Genomic DNA, 25191 nt, shown 5'->3' with positions numbered 1-25191 from the left:
ATGTATATAGATTTAGTGATTTCATGAGACTAATCATTGTCTACATTTAGAAAGTAATGAGCAAATAAAAAAGAATTATGTAATTTCAGGAACATCAGATTATATCACAAAAAAAGAATATTATACCTCTTTTTCAATTAGCCCAGCACTAGCAACAGCAGCTTGATAACTTGGTGGAATATCCTGAGACTGTTTGACAGCCTCTTCATAATCAGGCAAAAGGGAGCTGTAAGCTGGTTCACAATTCATCATCATAGCTGTACGAGTGGCATTGATGTCATTGGGGTTCAAAGTAGCATCGAGATTAGAAGTAGTTGTAGGATCAGGGATGACGTAGGGCAATAGAGTCTTGAGAGCATGTTGACGCATTGTTAAATATTTGTAACATCTCCAGACTACGCCAATGCAGTAAGCCTAAAAAATAAAACAAAACAGAAAAATTTAGAAATAAATTCAATAATTGAAAAAAATAGGCTCACCAATACACCAAAGTTCAGTACAACAACAAAAAATTGTTAAATTTTTTGTCTTTGTAATAGTTACTCTTGGAATATATAAATAGACTGTCTGATAAATAGACTGGCTGGTAGAATTATCTATTAGCAGATGAGATTTTATTATATAATTATAGGCTTTAAAAATTTCATAACGAAAGAATTTCATGAAATCATGTAACTTTTTACCTGAGCTGATTAAGGTATTTTAATTACCATAAATATCTAATATTTTATGAGTTCTAGTACTTCACAATTATAAATGCATAACTATTTTAACTAAAATTACTAATTTTACCTTTAATTAATTGATATTTAAAATTAAATTAAATATATACAATTACAAATTAAGACAATATAGAATTAGCTATATATTTAAATCAATCAGACATAAAACAATTTTTATTAAATTGAAATAAATCAGTTGATAAATTGAATATACTAAGTAAGTTAATTATATTTAATCAACTGATTTATTTCAATTTAATAAAAATTGTTTTATGTCTGATTGATTTAAATATATAGTTAATTCTATATTGTCTTAATTTGTAATTGTATATATTTAAATTAATTTTAAATATCAATTAATCCATCAGGCAGCGCAATGTCTATTTCACTTAAAATATAGACCAAAATATGTTTTCAATTAAAAATTAGCGGCAGTGCAGTGGTGTGAAATGGAAATGAGAAAAACTCTTCTTCCCTTCTTCCCTGAATTGAGTTGGAGTTTAAACTCATCTTACAGACCTGCCTTAGGGCAGTACTACCCATTATTATTATTATATTATTATTTAAATTAATCACCTTGAATAGCATAACGCAAAATAAATCCACTAGAACAATAAACTGAGTGTTTGTGGGCTTAGTTTCAAAAGTTCTTCTCTCATTGGTAAATGACGACTTTCTGATACCAATCTATGAACACTGCGCAAATAACACAAATATCTGTTGCAGTAAGTCTGTAATAAAATGATATAATGTTAAAACTTATTATTATCTAGCTCTCATACAATTGTAATAATTAAAGTTTGATGTGTATTTAGGAAATTAAAAATCATCATCAAAATCCATTGCAGTACAAGTATTTTTAAAATCAACATGCAACTCACAAAAGACAACAAACATAATTATTAATTTATTGCAAAGTGTATTAGTTGTTTGCGAATGTGGAATGAAAATTATATTTTATTTCTATTTGTAATTTTACTTTTCTTGAAAAAATATTTGCTGCAACATATGTACAACTATTTGTAAAAATAGAATATCAATTGCTTGGGAATATTAAATTATAAATATTTTAATTAGTTATTTATTTAGACTCTTACTGAGTTATTTAGATTGCTACTGATAAAACTTGACTAAACTAAAACCATTTATTCAGTTTTAATTAAGAATGTTACCCAAAATGCTTGAATATCAAAGAAACTGCGCGATTAAATTAGACTATTTTATTATTGTGGTTTAAAGTTCAAATAAAGTTTCATTTGATAAAAATTTATTGAAAATACTTACGTAGTTATGGCAAAATCAAATAGTTGCAAGCAGAAGAATGGCAAAATATGTGCAGGCTTTGTTTAACTGCTCCATATAACATCATTAATGTTATGGCCAGTGTACAAATTGTAACCAGAGCACCCATGTCCACATCATCTGGAATGAAAGAAATTTTTATTACCAAATCTTTAATTCAATATTACCACCTAATATATGATAAATGAATGGAAGTATGAAAATAATAATCAATTCATTTATTGGATAATTTGAAAAACCTATGCCATTATAAAATTAAGCCCATATATATGCATTTTAATTTTATAATTACAGATCCAAATTAATTAGGCAATAGGTAGTTCTGAAATTGTAATACAATATGCTCGTCAGATTCCAAAGAATGCATTTTATTCTCTGAGATATTTGATATTTAGATTATTATTAGTTTGGAATGATTCTGGAAGTTTGGAATGGTTTTGGAATGATTGGAATGATGAAACAAATCATTTCTTGCCAAGTCAAAAAAATATATACAAATTTTATATAGAAACATAATCCGAGGTCAAAAAAAGAACCAACAACTTGTTTCTGAATTACATATTTCTTAATTTTTACAAATGGAATAATATCAAATATTAATGATTAAGTTAAATTGAGCAAAAGCTGTATAAAGTTATGGCATGAATAATATAAATCATCAAACCATTCCAAGTAATTCCATAGTTATATTTTATAACATAGGTTTTATATAAAAATAATATTTATTTCAGTTTAATACAATTTCTTTATTATATTTAGTTAATACAATTTACTTATTATATTTAATTTATACAATTTTAGTATATTGTATGATATAATATATGATTACTGATTGAATGTTAATTAAAGAATCTCAATTAAAAATCAGAGTGCGTTCTATATATATGGCTACTTATATTTAGTCTAGTACGCTTTTATTTATTTGATTATAATACATACTGAATGAAAAGATAAATGTATATCTTATTGATATGTATATAATTGTAAGTTATGATTATAGAACATGCTGATTGAATAAGTAAATGTGTATATTATTAATATATAGAACTCCATGTAGGATTTTTCTCGCATTTACTTATTTTTAGTTAATACTATATACAAGTATTTGCATCCAAATTAATTTTACAAACTTTGAGTTTATAGCAAATTCATTATAAAAACAAATTGTATGCAAATAAAAATAAATGAAAAAATTATTTGTAATTAATTCATATACTGATAAGATATGTTGTTACACTTCATTAATTATTTATAACTTCAGAATTTTGTTATGATAGACGACAGCAAATAGTAAAGTCAAGGAAATTGAAATGTTATGATAATAACTTTCTTGAAAAGAAAGTATTATCTCACAATGTTCAAAAACAATTGTTTTTATGTATGTATATTTATACTTTCATAAAAAATATTTAAAAAATATTTTGAATATAAATATCAACAAAGCATTTATCTTAATCAATAGGAATATTATTATTAAAAATTGAAAATAAAATAAGCCTGAAGTTGCAAATACTTTTACAAGTACCAGAAAAGTATAAAGAAAGTTTATTCAACCTTTTAGATAATCTTATTTACCAAAATACAAACTTGATATGACAAAATATTTTATTGATTTTTCCAACATATTGGATTATTGTGCTAACCGCATTAAAAGAAATATTTTTAGATGTCCTATTGATTTTTCATGTTTATATTCTGCTCATGATTAATTTAATTATCTTCTCCAAACCGCTTGTGGTTTCCATTGCAGATATATAAATAATCAACAGATATATGTATATGAAATCATATACAAAAGTGTGTATCAACTTTTATGAACAAAACTTGTGTAATGTCATATCAATGTCACAAACAATAAAAATTAATTACAAACTCGTAGATATTTTAAACGAGTTTTGTAAATATACAAATTGACTCCAATATGTAATAAATAGGTGTAAGTGGCATTTGTCTTAACGCAAGTTTCACAAACTTCCCTATGCTTGTAATTATTAGTATTAATTATTAGTATTAATTAATCGACAATCGATAAGAGTTGATATTAAACTGATATATAAAATGATATGATGATATTAATAATAATTACATAGCTAATTACGTAAAATTTTTAACGACTTATTTGGAAAATGAAATTTTGCTTTCCAGCAAAATCTAATCAATACGATTTCCAATTGTTATTTATTAAATAAAATTATAATATGTATATAAAATTATATTAATTATAGTGCATAAACACACCACCATGTAGTCCTAAAAGAGCTACCCCACGAAACTAAGTACACTGATTTTGCACTTTTCTGATGATTCTAAAGAAACGGCTCGACCGATCGCATCGAACAACTGCCCAACAAGTGCTCATCGACGTTCATCGCATGGGTTTTGAGTTTTTTGAGAAAACGATGAGAAAATCGGCTTCACCGAAAACACATACATTTTCCAATTACGGCCTCAATCGATTCATAATGGCTTGAATCGTCGAGATACCAAAATTAACAAAAAGAAACATCTTCAGGACGTTTCAACTAATGTTAAATCAACTGAAACAAATTTCAAAGTCGAAATGAAATTTCAATATGTTTAGATGGACGATTTTACTAACATATTTTGAAAACAAAAATTATATGTACTCTATATATGTAAACAAAACTATGTGTTCAATATATAAGAGCATTTATAAAAATAAATATAAACTAGTGGTGCATTGCATCGTGCCTTAAGGCAAATTGCTGGGACTTCCCGTACCGAAAATTAAAATTTTTAAGTAAACTAATTTAATTTGTAAACTGAAAGAAGATCGATTTTTGAGAAGTTTGAAACTTTCTAAAAAAATTAACTTTTTTGAATAATGTTAATTTTTTTATATTTTGACATTTTTTGAATATCATGAACTTTTATTTAAAGCAATCGGGCTGCGTAGCTGTTTTATAAACAAAATATCGAAGCGCGTAAGCGCCGCATGGCAGTATATCTGATAAATATTGGTACAGAATCCATAGAAATAAAAACAATTATTCATACTTATTACTAAAATCTCTATAAATATCTGATAATTTGAAATGCATATGTTTAATGATTGCTATGGCATTTTTTTTTACTTTTTTTTTATTAGTCCTCCGTAATCGCTAGACCTGCTGCCTCAAAAATCAAATCAGTTCTTCATTTTGTTAATACCAGTAAAATGTTTTTTGAATCATTCAAATCGGATGCTTCATTCTTTCCAACACTGAATTTCAATTTTTGGCACTTTTGTCCATATCATTGAAACGGCTGGACCTATCTTGGACGTCTCTTTATCAATAAGAATCAAATTTTTTTTTTTTTTGAATCATTCAAGTCGGCTGATCCGTGTTCTCAAAATCGTCGTCAAAAATTATATCCACACATTCATTCATTCATCCATACATATATATTTACATACATACACATGCACATACACGAGATAAAAGCCAAAAAATTACTCCAGATATTGTACCAGAGGCAAGGAAAAAGGGACATACTCAGACAAAAGACCAGTCTAGGATGCATAAATACATTGCCTTCGCTACTCCACGTTTTCTAATATTTGAAATATATTAAATTTTGCGTGGAAAATAGAACGAGAGGCGTTAACTGTAATATTGATAGTGGCGTACGGTAAATCTGCTCTCGTAAAACCGTCACATAACCATCGCTCAGTTGTATTATTTATATATTAAATTAGTTTAGATCAGAATTTTTTTGAATATATCTTTCTTTTGTAATTTCAAGGCTACAAGTTTCCATTCAGAAATGTACTAAATATATTGAAATCTTATTTACATATTGAATGAAAAGAGTAAATAAAAATATAAATATGTTTACATATTCAACTTGTTCAAATCCATTGATATGCAAAATTTTCAGAATTCTATTATATCATTAGCCATCAACTTAGTTTAGAATAAATAATAGTTTGGGTTATCCAGATGCTTTGATTATGGTAAAAAATTGCCCATTTCAATAAAAAGTACTTTTCATATTATCAAAAAAAAATTCATTGATCATAATCATATTGAATCAAATAGTGTTTAGAAGAATAGCTGTAGACTACAAATCGGAAATGCCTTTGAAAGATTATTTGAAAGTAATTTGTTTCCTAACCATAATGTAAAAATGTAATTTCAATGACAAACTAAATTGTAAATGAATTGAGAACTAAAATGTAGTTGAAACAAACATGATCTTACTCAAAATAAAAGTTTAGTAATAATATAGCTCATTTTCCATACTTAAGTTAAATAAATTGAATGGAAATAAAAAAAATATTACATCATAATTCAATATTACAGAAGTGGTAAAAAAATATATGATGTAAAACATACAAATTGATCAATGATATGATATATTGTTCTATTTTCTAATATAACAAATTATAATTTTTTATAAATTATTCTAGGTACTTACGATATGTAAGTGAGTGGTCTCTATAAGCATATGGAGGATGCTCCATTTCTCCCAAAGGTGTTCCATTATCATCAACCTTGTTTAACAAGCTATTGTCGCCGTTATAACGAGAAATAGAACCAACACCAACGCCCATCATTGATTGATCTGGGTGCTCCAATTGGTTTATCAGGTTCGGAGAATGCAAAATTATCACAAGAAACACATAGTGCAACCAAGTGCAGCATCTGGAATAAATGAAACATATATAATCTTTTTTATCTATCGGTAGTAATTAAATTAAATCAATGGTAAAATTAATCAATATGAGAAGGCAAGTAGTTAAAATCCAGCAGCCTTAGAAAAAGTTTAAAACTACTAAATAAATTGGTGTAAAATAGAAATAGGATTATTATGGAAATAAGTATGCCAAAATCTTAGATAAAATATGAATACAAAACTGAACAAGAAAATATAAAATATCAAATTGAGTAGTAGTAGTAGATATAAATTATCATGAAAAATAAAGTATAAAAATTTATCTTCTATGGATATAAAACTGAATGAAAAAAATAAATTATAAAGAAGTAGTAGTAGTAGATATAGATTTATCATGGAAAAATAAGTTCAAATATAATTATGTAATATAAATATGTAAAAATTTATCTTCTTTGGATATAAAACTGAATGAAAAAAATATAAATATAAAAAAGAGTAGTAGTAGTAGATATAGATTTATCATGGAAAAATAAAATATAATATAATTATGTAAAAATTTATCTTCTATGGATATAAAACTGCATGAGAAAATATAAAATATAAAAAAGAGTGAGTAGTAGTAGGAGATATAGTTATCATGTAAAAATAATGTATAAATATAATATGTAAAAATATTCGATAAATGTAAAATTGAAGAGGAAATAACAAAAAAACACAAAATTGCACAAAAAAATAAATATGAATAAAAAATTGATAAGACGTCAAGTTATGAAATTTTTTTAAAAAAATTGTAAAATTAAAATAAATAATGTATTTTATTATAAAAAAGCTTATTCCAAACGAACATGTTGTCAGTTTGAAGACCGTATTACGTGTGTATATATATATATAAAGTAATAAAAATAGTTCATATCATAAAAAAAATATTGAAAATTTAAAAATATTGCAAAAAAGCAACTATTTTAAGACAATTGTGTTAATCCAAGTAATCAACATATATGGATAATTTCAAATAATTGGCATTACATAAAAGAAAGTTACCTGAATTCTTATAAGTTATATATAAATAATTTTCTTCAAAATGAAAGATGTTTTGGATTAAAAAAAAAATTCATATTGTGATTCAAACTATTAGAATGCTCCATTGTCATACTTTTAAATTGTTTACATTTTTTAATTATATATAAAAATATTTATTTTGAATTATTCATGCATGTGTTATCATTTCTCATTGAGATCTTACTGATGATCTAACGAGTTCTAGCAACTACGAAAATATCACATAACTGTAATTCACAATATAAAAAAATGATGAAAATTTTTCTGTTCATCAATATTTTCAACTATTGTCCGCATAAATAAATAGATAAATTATAGCACAATCATGCTTGTTTATCTATGAGCACAATCTAGAATTTAATAATGTAGAAATAAGTGACTGTAACTGATAATCTATTAACGAGTTCTAGCATCTAGGCAAAAATATCATAACCGTAATTACAATATGAATGCACTAATAATATAAAGAATATAAAAAAATGATTCAAAGTAATATCAAATTCTCGTATATGCATTTACATATTATAGTAGAAGTTATATGTACCAATAAGTGGGATTTGGTCTTGTGTCGGCTTTTCAAAAAATACACAAAAATACAAAAAGTATGTGAAATAAGTTATTACTTACCAAATGCCAAATGCCAAGACATATTGTTGCAGTCCGAACGTGGAGACAGAAGCAACATTTCCACTCCTTGCTCCTGGGACCTACCACAGGCCTACGGATCATGTTACTAGAATAAAAAATGAAATACTATTCAGATAATTTTATTATAGAAATTAAAAATACAATTTAAATAAATTTTATTTTAAAATCAAATATTAAAATTTGAAAACATTTGCAATCTTAATTTAAAACAAAACATGCCAGATAATTGTGCAATTCTGAAATGATGAGTAATCTTGTGATAGCGCATTTAGCTAAATTCGAAATCATATCCGTGAGAAAAAATACGTAATTAGTGTCACGACTTTGCTCCCACTTTTTACAATTCTTTGAAAAGCATATTTCAAGTTTTTCATATTAATTTCCAAATAAACAGACGGGTAAACCGAAAACTATTTACCAGAAAATTTAGCCTTTGACCCCCGTACGTCAATACTCGTAACAGTGTGATGGCTGAAATCATTTGTTTTGAAAAAAAATGTTATGAGCAAAGAAAATGTGAAAAAAACTCATAGCGTATAAAAACGATTTATGTAATTATCAATGTACGTCACAAACAATTTAGTAATCAATTATTATCAATGCACCTGCATTATGCACAATCATATTAGGAAACACTAAAAGTGCACACAAAACGCAATATTGCAATATGCCAAAATGACAAAATGATTCCGTATCACTAATTAAAATATTTTTTTACCTATATGTTCTCCGACAATAGAATAATAATCACTGACAACTAACGTTACACACACAAATATTAGATAATAAATTAAACTACCACTTTTGCTCGAAATTTACACTTATTTCCAAATTGGATTATGAGTTAGACGACAGTACAAATTAGATGTCGGCCATATTGTAGTTCACAGGATAGCCAACGTTCAATGCGAAATATGCAAAAAATTATAATGTTTATTTAATTATTTAATTTACAATATGTGTCGTGCATAATACAAAATATTTGTGTCTAATTATGTTTTTGTAAATACATTCTTTATGTTTACACTGAATAAAAGGAATTGACCTTCAGAAATATTTAAATACCAACTTCTGCTTGTTATTCAAATATGGCGGAAGATTCAAAGCACAGAAATACATTTCTTGTTATTTACTTTATAATTATAGGTAAAGTTTTAGATACATTATTATTATTTGTGAACGATTTTTTAGTTTTATCAATCGAATTACTCACTTATCATTACATGGAATTAAACGATACACCAACATGCGATGTTCAAGTAAGACCATAGCACCGATTTAATTTTGTATATTTTTATATTAGAAAAAAATGTGAATGTCACAACGGTGTGAGCATTTGTTTGATTTTATGTTGACCTATTAAAAAACAAGCATGCACTTGTTTATGAATTAATATTAATTAGTAGACATTATTTGTTAAACTTTTTGAGTTTAGCTATAAATTATTATCAAAATATTATATTAATTAATATCTCTATATCATTAACTAATATATTATGTATATTAAACTCTTACCATATCTGGTATCATTTCAGATTAATTTGCTGAATTTTTTTGATTAATAATTGCATTTATACTGTATTTCCTACATATCCTCATTTAATACATATAATCACAAAATTATTCAATACTTATATGTATTATACCTAAATCTGAATAGATTTATATTTTTAGCTTATTTCTTTTATCACACAGTTTTCGATTATTAAAACTAAATCACAGAATTATAGTATTCTCTTAACATATGCAAATAAATATGCAATATTAAATTGAACTTTCCATTTTTTGATTGATTGAAAATAGTTATCATCAGAATTGGTGTTAAAAAAAAAGATCATTCATATATCATATCAAATAAAAGTTTATCTATATTATCAAATTGCCTTTAAATAATCTATATCATCAAATTGAGAAATCATTGCATAAGTAAAATCATTTTTCATTGTGTTTTTTTAACTATTGGCTAAATAAAGCATAAATATTTTACAAAATTTAATAATATATAGAATTAAGTAAAGGTGATTGAATACATATACAGGAAACATACAGAAATAACTGTTTATTACAAACATAATACAAAAAATATTTTATAGAATCATATTAAGATATACAAACATATATAAAAGTATTAGTTACAATGTTATTAGTATTTTTAGAATATAATCATTTATTAGTATTTAAACTATTAATATATTCGGTGGAATGTTTTGACTTTATAGAATAATGTATATCAGTCGACACAGATTGTAAAAAGTGCAATTTCATTTGAAATAAAGCAGGTATACAAAAACAATGACAAAAAACAAATTCTCTTTTTTGCTATGATTGAAAGTACACATTTTAAGAATTATATGGTTAATATATAATATATATATATATATATATATTATTTTTATGAAATCACTTTTTTACAATCTGTTAATGTTTTATTCAGTTCATTTCCATTCTTCTTCTCCAATACTTTCCAAAAACTTCCTCGAGTCTTCAATAGTCTTAGAAATTCTCTCACTAGTAGCAGAATTCATTACACCTGTATTGTGTTTCAATTTATTGAGATTTTCTTTAATTTCAATTTTGTATCCAGTCACATTATGGAATATGCGGACATGCTTGTCACCGGTACAAAAAACATACTTTCCAGTTGAATCAAACTTGACACCAGTGATTGGACCTAGAAATATATTTTTAGTTATTCATTCTGCAGTTTAGTTATATGTATTTACAATCTATTAGATATGTATACATATTCCCTATGTAAGAGATTTTCAAAAAGATATATATTTTCAAAAGAAAATTGATATCTGGATAACCTGATACTGATATCAGGTTATCCAGAGCTGGAGTTCGAATTCACGACACTGTCTGCACATGGCAATGCACACTTAATCGTTGGAACTCTTTTATTACGATTACATAGATTTCTGAATATTATAAATGTTAATTATTACCTGTGCTGTAGACCTTCTCAATGCACCTGTCTAAGGATCCGCCTTCAGTTTCATAGAACATCAGGTCGCTTCCCTGAGAAACACAAATCACACTCGAATCAGGCGATAAGGCCACGTGCGATACTTCATCATCAGCGCCAACATTTCCTGAAGCATTTTGGAACGGTGCCTTCTTCAGAAGAATTGGAGATTGACCCTTCTTGTAATTCACTGAGGTAATAGAAAAGAAATAGTAATTGGGATAAAGTAAATTAAAAAGTGATCTATAATCAAGGCAGGGAAGAGGAATGAATTAAGTATTGTGCTCACAAGTAGCAATAATAATATCTTACCATCGATGTCATAAAGACGCCATCCATCAGCCTTCGAAACACTGGCAACTCGGAGTGTCTGCATCTCGAAAGCGACATCACAAACGGAACCAGAATGTCCGGTAAGTTCAAAAGCTCTTTTCAAACTGCTATCGCTGCCTGATGAAGGATTTTGTCTTGCCGATGCCTTATCCTTATCGTCGCCAATCGTCCAAAGTTTCACATCTGGTGAGAATCCTGTGATAAAAAATAATTTGGTTTCAACAAGTATTTCCTAATAATTGAAGAATGGAATCTTTAGAAGTATCGAGCTAATCACAAACAGAATTTTCTGATTATAGACAGATAAACACAAAATGTTGCCCCTGTCCTTATTCCTTAGTCCTTATCTAATTTCAATTAGTTTGGCATTGAAATAGATATTAAGAAATTTTTGTATATATTGTTGAAGTTTTTGTGCATAGCAATTATCATTTATGCTTTTTGGACGAAATGCCCAATTTTTTCTCAAAAATATATTTTATACTACGTGTCGGGGTCTCTCCCTTTTTCTAGGCTATTAGGATCATCAGAATATCTTACCACAGACTATTACAAATTTAGCATTTGGTGACAACCGAGCACAATGATTCGAACCAAGTCCAGTGTCTTCGATTTTTTGCGTAACATTTCCTTTTGTATCAAACAAAACCAATTTTCCATCTTTAGAGCAAGACATCACATGATGGCCATCGCTCGAAATTTGCAGGCCAATGCATTCTGAATCGAAAACCTGAAATAAAATTAGAATTATTGAAATTATAACCATTTTTTTATACTATATTAACATAAAACTTCGAAATTCTATCTACAAATCACTCGTTAATTATAAGAATTGAGTTGTCATGCGTTATATAAAGCATCCTTCTGCAAAGCGCCTAAACAAATTTTCTTGGTAAGTAAAACTATTTAGGTTGAAAAAAATTCATATTGTGAGTCAAATTGTACATGTGTTCAGATATCAAGATTTTAATTTGCTTAACTTTTTATATCTTTTTGCATAGCCCTTTTATTTTTTAATTAAGGAGCTATTGTCTGTATTAAACTATATGAGCATCAAATTTGATACTTCTATTTTAATTCAACAATTTGTCCATAATATGTGTACTAGGAAGTTGACCTATGTTCTGATTCACACTGAATGAAGGAGTTTGTCTATAATTTGGTAAACTAACATTCTAAGATGGTCTTATGCAACTGTGGGATGGAAAATGAGTGGTTCTAATGAAAATGGCTCCAATAATAATTAATATTGGAGCATAGTGGAATTATTTTGAATCTCTAGCATTACTTAACAATGAAAACGCCGATAATAATAGTTGTATGATAGTGCAATGGGTGATGACTCTCAAAATTGGGAAACCGTCAACTAATTTGGGAATCGTCAACATTACCGTTATATTGTTTAGTTATGTTTAAAAAATGTGTACATTGTGCTGTGCCATCAGTGTGAAAACTCGTAAATTATTATAGATTTATATAGAAGAAAGTTTAATAAGCGGAGTATGTAAATCAAACACCAACAACTATATATCAAGTTACGTTGGATTTATTTAATAATATATCAGATACTAAAACAAAGATTATGTAATTTATTGTAATATGTTCTCTCGAGAGCGTCCGTGGTAGAAGAGAGCCATTCTTATCGTCCTCGATCGGATTTCGCTTAGGAAGGGCTTCGGAAGTCTTCGGAAGGCTCCGGCTTTCTTGCGTGTTCCCTGTGCCTAGACCCATAGGCACGGTCTTGATAAGAGTTGCGAATAGATTTTCAAAAAATGGCGTAACAATTGGAACATAAGAATCGTCCCATACAGCACGGGTCAAACAATGGTCGACCTGTTTGGTTCCATTTACAGTCTACCGGGTCATTATAAGCCCATAATGGGCCAATTTATAACCCAATGGGTTTAGACAGACCATAGGTTGACCCTATGTCAACCATGTGCTGTGTGGGGTAAGATATAAATCATAATCAAAAATCAACTTTAATATGCATTGTTAACCTACATTATAAGACATAATTTATTAAACACTCGTAGACAGCACGAAAACAATATGATTAAACTCCAGGTTAAATTGGGGCACTTAGCACTTATTTTAAATATTTTTGGTTTTATTTTGGTCTAGTATACTAGACTATTTTATTCGTCAAGCAATAATTTTCGATGACGAATAAAATAACAAAATATAAGAAAATATATTACAATAGTCTTGACATATTTTACTTTACGCATCGCTACCACTTTGATTTGCACCACTGATCACAACGAGATTTTCGAAAAAAAGTTAAATATATAGATAGAATCTTGAATTATTTATAGAGCTTGATACAAAGTATTGTCTGTAATCACCGACATTAACTGAACAATAAATAAAAGAAATTGTAATTCAAGTATAATCAAACTTTTTCCTTAGTAATAGCTATTTACTAAATCCCATTTGACCAGCACATTATTTTAAACATTGATGGGTTTTTATTATTTAATTACTTGTCGTAGGCCTATAATATTTTAGTTTATTCGTTAGAAAATTGTTCAGATGTTTGTCAAAATTATGACTTTATGATAACTTTTTCGAACGACATTTGTAAAAAAAAAAAAATATTTTAATTATCTGTGAGTAGACATCATGAATTTTTGATTAATAGATCTCACAATGATTAATTTATACTACTTTTCTAAGTTTTTTTGTTTCAATTTATACTTGTATTTATTATTCAATTGTAATTGTTTTTGACGTTGAATATCAATTTATAGTGATTATGATAAATGCTAAGAGCGAACTGACCATTCATCCTTAAATAATTAAGTAGACTCTATTAAATCAAATTACAAAGCCATAAATTATTGTAAACATTCAGTTAATGGCGTCAATATGGTAAAATGGCAAAATTATATAATGAATACTTGCATGCTTTTATTCATTTTTGTTAAAACTAACTTTGGAGTCATATGTTTATTATAGCCTCCTGGTGAATTATTAGTAAGAGCTATAGATTTTCAATCAGAAGTTTCAGGTTCGTTACATGTACCTGCATCGGCAGTCTGATGTCAAACAGTCTTGACATCGTTTTTTTCTTAGATATATTGATAATAATATATATGTAAGTAAAAATTACTCTTTAAATGCATTGCTGCACTAATGAAAGATTCACCAATATTATAGGAGTTGCAGTAATAAAGTGATCGTTCTGATTGCTGATGAAAATATGTACAAAAAACTGGATATGATAAAAAAATTAATAATTATAAAACAAGCACCAAGATTTGATTTAACTATTATCCGACTAATATCAAATAAAAACAATAATAACATTTAAAGAAATTCCTGATTAGTTTCTGATTTCTAATAATATTTGGACTTTTTCGTCTCAATTTACCAACCTTAGGAAACGTAATAGCATTATTAGCTCCGCTGAACCAGGATTCCTTGTCCTTCTTGCACTTGTCCAGTTTGAAGACCATGATCGTTGATTCCTGGTACGTGTGAACCAGCAGCGCCTTGTTATCTGGGGACCAGCACACCCTGGTCGCGTGGTCATAAGGCACATTTATCCGGAAAGATCGCGTTGCAGGAAGAGAAGTCAGAGACCATACAAAAACTGTTCTATCTATGGCGGAAATAAAAAAGGATAGTTATTTGCATGGTACATGATTTCCTGAAAATATATACGTGGGTCATCCAACAAATATCTACTTAGCTTACAAATGAAAAGCACTGTTTCGGAAAAATGGTAATTTATTTTTCAACATGAACCCAGCGAAGATCAAACTTTTTCAACTCGTCTAAAAATTTTGTTTTCTTTAAGGCTGCTGGGCCAAAAAGTTGCGGTAAAGTTACGTACACTTGAATGACTCTCGTAAATGGGTGGTTTACCCACTGCAAAGCATGCCACAATTGGAGATTCAGAGTTTTGATTCATATTTGAATTTTTTTTTGTTTCCAATTTATTACATAAACTAAAGTGGCCTAGGACGTCTGCATTTCTCTACATTTGTTTGAAAAAATATTTTATAAAATATTGACTACTGACAAATAGAGCTGCATTGCAAGTTTTAATTTCATACTGCTATTTAGCATTATCATTATTATATTTTAATTACTCTCAACACACACACACATAAATATAATTAAGGTGAGCCTTAATATGGGTGTTTTTGAATTTACTTGCTATCAGGGGCTCGAATGCTTCCAAATTGATAAAATTTGGAAGAATTTTACTGGAAATTTTAAAAAGCCATGGGATCTTGTCATTTTTTAAGAAATTTTGACAAGCTATTTAGAAACCACGTGTTTGTTTCGTTCAGGGCCGTATTGTCGAAGCGTTTGTTTATGACCCTGTCGTTATGCAATTGCAAAAACAATCCCTCAGCGAATCTTCTTTTAATTACGTTCTCTTCAAAATGTAAAATTTTTGAGTTGAAAAAATCTCAAAACAGTTAACATCGTTTTGAATTGGTTGTGATTTTTTGAGTTGTTTTTATGTTGATGAAGGCATTTACTTAGGTTTTGAATGAAGGTTAAGTTGTTAGCCGAACCGAATGGATTTTAAATAAATTTTTAAAAACTCTCATACTATTTTTATTGATGTAACGTCCGACTTTTTAACTCAAATTACACATATTATATCAACATCAAATTCAAGACTATTCGAATATATATCTATATGTATATATGTCCGAATATTAAAAAAATAGATTTATAGCCTGACATGCATACGGGCAAATCTGCATATATTATATTTCTGCACAAATAATACAACATAACAATATCTAATACTTTCTACTTTCATTTGTAAGTTCATTGCCACGGTAATCATGTTCGTGATTCATATTATATCGTCATTTTATATTAATATATATATATATATACATATATATATATATATATATACACATACATATATATATATATACATATAGATAATTACGAATGTGAAAGTTGAATATGTGCACATCTGCTGATTTTTATACAAAACAAAAATAATATAATTTCTTTTTATGAAAAACATCAGAAGTCGAGATAAGTTCCATCAATCTCCACCAACAAATGAACAAATGTTTTAAACTTTATACACTCAACATGAAAATATAGAAATAAATTAGTAAAAAATATAGAAATCATTTCAATGAATAGAGAATGTGACTGAAAGTATAATTATACAAAATTATCGTTGAAGTTACTACTTCATCGATTCTACTTTACTTGAACTAAATAAATTGATAAGAAATTCAAAATCTTTGCTAAATAGAAGTGGAAAATAAGCTAATAACTAGTGGGTGCATGGCATCGTGCGTTAAGGCAAATTGCTGGAACTTCCCGTACCGTAATTAAAAATCTTGGTACGGAACCTAAAAAAAAAATACACAAAATGTGTACACATTATTAAAATATCTATCAAATATCTGATAATTTGATGTGCATATGTCCAATAAACATTTTTGACCGCCCAATGACATTTTTTTAACTTATTTTTATTGAGAGTCCATAACCGCTGGACCTGCCTGCCCAAAAATTTGAGCAGTTCTTCATCTTATCAATACAAGTAAAATGTTTTTTGAATTATTAAAATCGGACGCTCCGTTCTCTTAAAAACTGAGTTACGGTTTTTGGCACTTTTTGTCCCGTATCTTCGGAACGGCTAGACCTGCATTTGCCAAAAACTAATCAGCACGCCTCCTTATTAATACGCATTTTGAATTATTCAAATCGGTTGATCGGTGTTCCCAAAATCGTCGACGAAAATTTGTATCCGCACACACACACACACACATACATACATTAGGTTACATAGGTATGCCAAAATGTTCAGAAACCTTTGAAACGTGAAGATATATAAAAATTTTCATTTCCGATTTTTTTGCGATTGCTATAACTTACCCTAAGGGAAGTTACCTAGAGTGTGAATATTTTATTTATCAGTATATTTACTATTTCTTTATGATAAATCATTATCATGTCACATTGCCATTGAATAAAAATCTAATTAGGAACGACGAGGATTCGGTTGATTTGTTCTTTATGTCAAGGTTAGTGATTCAATCAGAATCAGTTACACGTCATTAAGGCGAAAAAGTGAGAAAAAGGTCAGTTTTTAAGATGACTTTTACGCTAGAATGACCAAATGAGTAGATGGAAGTATACTGTTACATAATAATTATAAATAAATCCAGATGGAATACTATTAGTCATTCACTAGCAGTTCCGTATAAACAAATTTGCAGAACAATGTGAAATATAAATATAAAAGCAACTATTGCAAAAACATCGGAATTACTCGATATATCTAAACAATAAATACTTTAATTAACTTCCCGTAGGGCAAGTTATAGTAATCGCAAAAAATCAAAAATGAAAATTTTTATATATCTTTACGTTTCAAAGGTTTCTGAATATTTTGGCATACCTTAGAAAAAATGGATGTATGTGTGTGTGTGCGGATACAAATTTTCGTCGACGATTTCGGAAAGACGGATCAACCGATTTGAATAATTCAAAAAACTTCCGATTCGTATTGATAAGGACGTGCCGATTAGTTTTTGGCATAGGCAAAAACGGTAACCCAGTTTTTAATCAAACGGAGCGTGCGATTTTAATAATTCAAAAACATTGTACTTGTATGGACAAGATGAAGAACTGTTCAAATTTTTGGGAAGGCAGGTCCATCGGTTATAGACTCTCAATAAAAATAGGTTAAAAAAATGTCATTTGGCGGTCAAAAATGTTTATTGCACATGTGTACATCAAATTTTCAGATATTTTATAGAGATTTTAATAATGTGTATACATTTTGTGTAATTTTTGTTTGTGTTCCGTACCAAGATTTTTAATTACGGTACGGGAAGTTCCAGCAATTTGCCTTAAGGCACGATGCCATGCACCTCACTAGTTTCAACTTCTTTTTCTGGGACTCATCAACCGCTCGATCTGCCTTCCCAAAAGTTTAATCAACTTTACATTCCATCAATACAAATGAATTTTTTTTTTTATCATTCAAATCGGGCAAAACTGAATTGCCATTTATGGCACTTTTCTAGCCATAACTCCGAAACGGCTAGATTTGCCTGTGCCAAAAACTAAACACATATACATCAATTTTTTAACAAAATGTTCAGAAGCCTTCGAAACGTAAAAAGATGCAAACATTTCGCACATTTCTACTAATTCCAAAGAAACACTCCTAAAAATCATCTTGCAGAGCTAATCGATGCTATTTCTTAACCCTTGACGAGTTTTAAAAGATGACTTTTGAATTTTTAAAATCGGACTATAGTCCATGGTTTTTCGTCAATTTCAAACATGTCAAAAATATTAACATTTTTCACCCATTTTAAACGTTTCAAAAACATACAAATTTTCCCTTTAAATATTTCATGTCAAAAAGTCATCGATATATATCCATGGATTTTTACTCATTTTGAACATGTCAAAAATATTAACATTTTTCAAAATAGAAAATCCAAGCATGGATAGTGGTGGTGATGGAACATCCGAAAAGAGAGAAGATGTTGAACCAGCTGTAGCGGTTGCGCAAAGTAGATCTACTTCAGATTACCATACCAAGTCTCTAAAAGATTCTCTTATTGGCATAAAACGTGTGGCTGATCTGGCGGAGCAGGCTGCTATCGTTCAACAGCAGGCTGCTGAGGATGCAATTAGGGCTGCTGCTGATGCTAAAACTGCAGCAGAAGCAGCACGTAAAACTGCTAATGACAGAGAAAAAGCTAGACACGAATATCCATTACCAGGAATCGATACTGTATATCATAAGTCTCTAGAAGATTCTCTTATTGGCATAAAACGTGTGGCTGATCTGGCGGAGCAGGCTGCTATCGTTCAACAGCAGGCTGCTGAGGATGCAATTAGGGCTGCTGCTGATGCTAAAACTGCAGCAGAAGCAGCACGTAAACTGCTAATGACAGAGAAATAGCTAGACACGAATATCCATTACCAGGAATCGATACTGTATATCATAAGTCTCTAGAAGATTCTCTTATTGGCATAAAACGTGTGGCTGATCTGGCGGAGCAGGTTGCTATCGTTAAACAGCAGGCTGCTGAGGATGCAATTAAGGCAGCTGCTGATGCTAAAACTGCAGCAGAAGCAGCACGTAAAACTGCTAATGACAGAGAAAGAGCAAGAAGAGGATGCAATTAAAGCTGCTTCTGATGCTAAAACTACAGCAGAAGAAAGATGCAGAATTAAAGATATATCCATGGATTTTCACTCATTTCAAACATGTCAAAATAATTAACATTTGGATATATATATCAGCAAGTCCGATTCTTTGGCAAAAACTAACTTATCCTTGGGATAATTAATAAGCTATGATATTTGTTCATGAACAATCTAAAGATTGTAATTTTCAATTTACAAATAAATTTAAACATAAAAAATACCTTTGGCTTTTATTGAATATACTGACTTGAATAAACTGCAGTTATATAATTTTCTCCTATTTGCAAGAACTATTAACTTAATCAGTTGATCTATAATTTAAAAATCGTATTTATCAAAAAGTCGAAACTCATAATAAATTTAAAAATAACTTTTAAAACACACAAAATGTTCATTGAATGTCCATTTAAAAGATTTAAATTTTACTACAATTGTTTGCAAAAAATATCATCAATTAAATCAGCATCTATTAAGTAATTTATATGTTCAATAAAACAATATGTTTATATTTTTCATAAATGATTCATTTAATCAATCAATTTTTTTTTCAAAAATCATACAATAAAAAATAAAAAAGACGCACACAGAATAAAGTTCATAAAATATTTTTTATATTTCAAACATTTCATCGGCATTTGAATTTTTCCGACAGGCACTTTGTTAAATTAGAAATATAGTTATACATTGCTATATAATAGTTCAATTTAATGATTTTGTAATATTTAATATATTGACTTTGTAAATATAAACAGAAGCTCTGAATTGATAATACAAATACAGGTACACTTCTATAAAATTTACAATCAGTTAATCATTCATAATAATTTTGTGACGATTGAAAATTATTATGATATTTAGGAAATGAAGTCATGTTAGTTATTAACTCTGTTGACAAGTTTAAATTTTGTAATTGATATGATAAAGAAAAATATTAAAATGTGAAGATAAATATAGAGGTTATTAAAAATTACTTTATTAATAAAAAGAGATAATATACTTATCACCTTCATAAGAAACCAGTTTATTTTAGTTTGAAACCAATTAAAGATTTAAAATATTTCATACCAAAACCAAAATAAAACTTATCAACAGAGCATTAATAATAAGATTCCAAGTAAAATTCAAATATATTTTATAAACAGCTATTAAAAAATATGTAAATTTAAAATCCAAAAATGTTGGATCAACACAAGCAAGTGAAATAGTATTGGTATTTACATAAGCAAAATTCTCATAAATTGAACAAATTTTTAGATCTTTTCAATGGATTTCATTGTTTTTTAATTCCGTGCTTAGTATGACATACTAGCAACTCATTAGGAGATCTTAATGTAAATGAAAAAACTGTAATTAAGATTAAAATTAATAACAACAGTATGAGTATTCAAAAAATTGAACACAAATTGATTTCATATTTGTTATATTTAACAAAATTAACTTAAAAATAGAATTATAAAGTGTACATTATTCATATATACATAGACTTATAGCCTCTCATTTACAAGTAAAAAGATTCACATTTAACAAATCAATCTCATTAATACATATAAATCGAGATCTAATTAAAATTTATTTGAAAAAATACACATTCAACAAATCTCATACCTATATACAAACTCACAAAAAATTCATATCTACAAATATATATTAAATGTAGATATATATTTTAATTTAATACATACAATCACACTTCTTTAAAATAGTAATACTTTTTCGTTAAGAGACACTTAGTCGATAATGAATTAAGTACACTTGAGTCTTACTTATATAACGAGATTCCTTATAACTATTCAACATTATTAAAAATAAAACTAATATGATGAAAAAGTAAAAAATGAAATATGCTTATAAATTATAAATATGTTACATTTACATACATACATACAAAATTATATATATTTATATATAATTACATACACTTTCACAAACATACATTTGCATATACATTCATACTATGCATCTGCATGTGAATGCATTATCAAATTATAAATATAATTTTTATACAACTACTTAATTATACTTATCACACTCTTATTTATATAGTATTTGTTCTAAAACTCACTTTGTTAAGCTCAAGATTCGAAGTGATTTTAAAAAAGATACATACTTTAAATATGTAACTGATGTGTTAAAAGAACATGATTTTAAATACGTAAGAAATCGTATCACAAAATTCACACCTATTCATTCACTCTAGCACCTAATTAGCATCTTGCTTGATGCTGTTACTATTACTTCGATCTTTTCTGATTCTCCACAGCATCAGTTCAACGCAGGCCCGAGCATCCTCAAAGCTGTCATGTCCACTCTCGGAACACTGTATATCACGTTTTAAGAAACTACTGGCTAAACTTCTCAAGCTTCTTCTAAATGGTAAGCCATAATAGTGTGGGAAGGCAATGGCTGTGTCGATGACTGTATTGTGCAGGATTTTCAAAGCACGCAGGTCATTTTCTAAACCATGACCGATTAAGATGGTGTCTGCATATATAAATTCTAAAAGATCATGTTGTACTTCTTTTAAAGATTTGCAGGTGGTACCGTTTCGCTTTGATAGATCCCTGGCGGTTATTCCAGAGAATCTTGTGTTGTAATCTACTATTTCAGTTTCTGGTTTGACGAAAGCATCGTAGACCAATCTGCCATCACTGCCAACTACAGTAAGTTTAGCTAATTCTAGACCATGAGCTGTGTAACACATTTCACAATCTAAAGCATAAACACCAGGATTATCCATTTTACTCTTGCGAGTCTTGGTTTTAACATAGCCATCGAATGGACCATTAACTCCAAAATCCACACCATTCCACACATGCAATCTTCCAGTTTCACAGCCATTGGAATTTAATTTGCCTTTGCAGCATGTGTATTCCTGCTTTTTGTAAGTGTTATCAGGGTTAATTTGCAATCTGCCCCAGTGATAAGCACAGTGCTCTTGAGTTAAGTATTCACCATCATTGGTAACGAAAAATCCTTTACCGCAACGCACGCACTTTTTCTCATCACTCGTATAATCTTGACGCATTAGTTGTTTATGCATTTTCTCCTCGATGTAGAATTGCCGTTGCTTCACTTTCAAACTTTGAAGTTCCAATTCACTCATTGAGCTCGGTTCTTCGTCACTAGAACCTTGCCCAGAATCGGTGGAGGAAGTCTCAGCATTAGGCGGCACAAAAGCAGAACTCGTGTTGTAAAATAGTTTGACATTAGTCGGAGGACTTTGTCTAGGATCGTTAGTTTTATATATGATCGCTCGTTTAGGGTACAAAGAGCTTTCCACAGGATACCCTAGAGTCAAAAACTGACTCTCGTTCAATAAATAAGCTCGCAAATACTTCACCAATTCATTCTCGGACAAGTTCAGCTTAGTGTGTTGTCGCAGTGGCGGCGCTGGAGGCCGGCTGGCCTGAATCGAATTCTGGGCCACCACTGTTTGCTTTTTGCTAGTCGTCACCTTAGTTTTCATTCTTCTGGGTGGTCGAATTCAATCTATTTTTTCGTTGCCTTCTACTCAACTTGGGACTGGTGTCTTCCACATCGATCGTTTTTGTTTGACCAGGCGAAGAGTTCGGCGAAGAACTAGAGCTGGATGAAGTCGAACTCGATGACGCGGTACTAATGGTCGAACAGTTGTCGGAGAACTGATGATTGGCAATGTTGATGTCGACGCGAGATGTCGTTTGGACGATGGGTGGGTCTTCACAAACACCGAGAACGAAAAAGATAAGTTAAAATTAATTTTATGAACAATTGTGCATGATACAACAACGGAGCCAGCAGCCGAGAGAAAATATCACATGGTAAAAGATAAGTAGGTAGGTATAACTTGTCTTCATAAATAATTTAATGAGAATAACTTTATTTGCATTTATATTTTGACAATAATACTTCCTAAAGACAAACCAATCGTTAGTAAGATAAAAAAAACAAGAAATTTCCTTTAAGATTTTAAATTTTGTATATTGAAATTTTAATCAAGAATATTTTCTTCCAATGCTGCAAGCTTCCATGTTAACGAATTCTTATTCTATCTGGTGCTTATTTATTATTTATTTCTTCAAATGTGCAAAAAAGTTAAACGTTACACGGGTTGTGAAGACCCCGTGGTCATATTTTAATAAAGAAAACAAACTGATTCTATGATCTTAGATATATATACGTATCTGTGAGCGCGCCATTTTTAAATGAATAAACACGAATCAGTAATTAACGGGTTTTCCAAAAAATTGGATATGAGTAATTCTGGTTGAATATTTAATTTGAACATTAGGAATTTAATTATGTTAATATTTCTATCTAAATTATATATTTATATATAATTATATAATCTACATCCTGACATGGATATGTCATGTTTCTACACATATTTATCAAAAAATAATCAGCAATAATATAATAATTAATTAATAAATTTCAAATCTAGATCTAGATTGAAATAGAATAAATTTTAATTTTATTATTCTACCAACCAATATAAAAAAAATATATATTATCAATTTTATTTTTAGTGAGTGTAATTTAATTTATGGTGAGTAAAAATTAAAAATAATTTCGATACCTCAAAGGTAAAGAGTGAAATTTATACTTCCTTTCTTTCATTTTCAAACGATTGAAAAGTGTATAAAAGCATAAAAAATATGTTAATAAAATGTTAGCTCTTTTACTAGGAACAAATAAGATTTTATCCCATATCCCCAAATGTAGAAATATTTATAAATTAAAATTTAAATATTTTTTCAAAAGGGAGGTGGTTCAGAAAAATTAATAATAGTACATTGTTTAAGTTTTCTGAATAGCTATTATTAATTTTGATTTTTAAACTTCTGAACAAACAGCCTATTTTTTCAAAGATTGAATTAACTAAAATTGAATTAAAAATTGATTAAATCATTAGACCTTTGGGTTATGAGATGCTCTTTTTCAGTAAAACTATTGATAATTAATAAAATAAATATTATATATTAATACAATTAAATAATTATTATAAAATTGAAAATACATATTCACTTTTAATTTAAAGGTAAGGCAAAATAAATCATTAAGATAAAATGTAAACTCTTCTATTTTATAATAATAAATAAAAGTATTAATGTATAATAAATGTTTTGATTTGTTATTTTTATATATTATTGTAAATGTTTTGTTTACAGAAGAAAGACATATCCAATATTTATTTGAAAATAAATTTCAAAAAATTTGAAGAGAAAGGATACTTTTAATTCTGTGTTTTATTATATATTTCTCTTTCATTTGTTAATCGAATTGTATTCTATTTTTATTTTGATGAGTCAATTACATTATATTTAACTGCTCTAATATTTATAATGATCGTATATTCACTAAAGTTTTTAAAATGTTTTTTTT

At 28.4% G+C, this 25191-nt stretch overlaps 3 protein-coding genes, 1 long non-coding RNA gene and 1 pseudogene across 4 annotated transcripts; 1 reads left to right on the top strand and 4 right to left on the bottom strand.

The window, feature by feature from the left end:
- Positions 1–120: 120 nt before the first annotated feature.
- On the bottom strand, positions 121–6582 carry LOC113383594 (annotated as a pseudogene).
- A 65-nt stretch (positions 6583–6647) lies between these two features.
- On the bottom strand, positions 6648–9177 carry LOC113383304. The gene is made up of 3 exons (XR_003367734.1): positions 9070–9177; positions 8331–8436; positions 6648–6673 (listed from the first exon to the last, which is right to left on the bottom strand). It is a non-coding gene; the product is annotated as an uncharacterized LOC113383304 (long non-coding RNA).
- Positions 9178–10786: 1609 nt separating this feature from the next.
- On the bottom strand, positions 10787–15571 carry LOC113383593 (transducin beta-like protein 2). Its single transcript, XM_026621847.1, has 6 exons — positions 15490–15571; positions 15033–15259; positions 12193–12382; positions 11632–11847; positions 11300–11509; positions 10787–11022 (listed from the first exon to the last, which is right to left on the bottom strand). The coding sequence occupies exons 1-6, from the start codon at positions 15569–15571 to the stop codon at positions 10787–10789; spliced, it is 1161 nt and encodes a 386-aa protein (XP_026477632.1).
- A 3543-nt stretch (positions 15572–19114) lies between these two features.
- On the top strand, positions 19115–19806 carry LOC113383592 (tol-Pal system protein TolA-like). The gene is made up of 2 exons (XM_026621845.1): positions 19115–19553; positions 19604–19806. Exons 1-2 carry the CDS (start codon positions 19115–19117, stop codon positions 19804–19806), a joined length of 642 nt encoding a protein of 213 aa, XP_026477630.1.
- A 2209-nt stretch (positions 19807–22015) lies between these two features.
- LOC113383591 (putative exonuclease GOR) lies at positions 22016–23293 on the bottom strand. Its single transcript, XM_026621844.1, has one exon. It carries the CDS (start codon positions 23291–23293, stop codon positions 22028–22030), a length of 1266 nt encoding a protein of 421 aa, XP_026477629.1. The 3' UTR covers positions 22016–22027.
- Positions 23294–25191: the final 1898 nt, after the last annotated feature.

This window comes from Ctenocephalides felis, unplaced genomic scaffold (genome assembly GCF_003426905.1).
Source record: "Ctenocephalides felis isolate EL2017-DRISC unplaced genomic scaffold, ASM342690v1 CF-g0.4_SCAFFOLD_03570, whole genome shotgun sequence".
Taxonomy (NCBI): Eukaryota; Metazoa; Arthropoda; class Insecta; order Siphonaptera; family Pulicidae; genus Ctenocephalides; species Ctenocephalides felis.
The sequence above is the reverse complement of the archived record's forward strand: the minus strand, read 5'-3'. Positions and strand labels throughout refer to the sequence as shown.

Coding starts and splice junctions, on each gene's coding strand:
- LOC113383593 (XM_026621847.1), bottom strand. CDS start 15,571: ATGAATCAAAACTCTGAATCTCCAATTGTGGCATGCTTTGCAGTGGGT. Junction 12,383..15,032: donor ATGCTATTACGTTTCCTAAG/GTTGGTAAATTG, acceptor ATTTTATTTCAG/GTTTTCGATTCAGAATGCAT. Junction 11,510..11,631: donor GCGTCTTTATGACATCGATG/GTAAGATATTAT, acceptor CTATTACCTCAG/TGAATTACAAGAAGGGTCAA.
- LOC113383592 (XM_026621845.1), top strand. CDS start 19,115: ATGGATAGTGGTGGTGATGGAACATCCGAAAAGAGAGAAGATGTTGAA. Junction 19,554..19,603: donor AACTGCAGCAGAAGCAGCAC/GTAAACTGCTAA, acceptor ATCCATTACCAG/GAATCGATACTGTATATCAT.
- LOC113383591 (XM_026621844.1), bottom strand. CDS start 23,293: ATGAAAACTAAGGTGACGACTAGCAAAAAGCAAACAGTGGTGGCCCAG.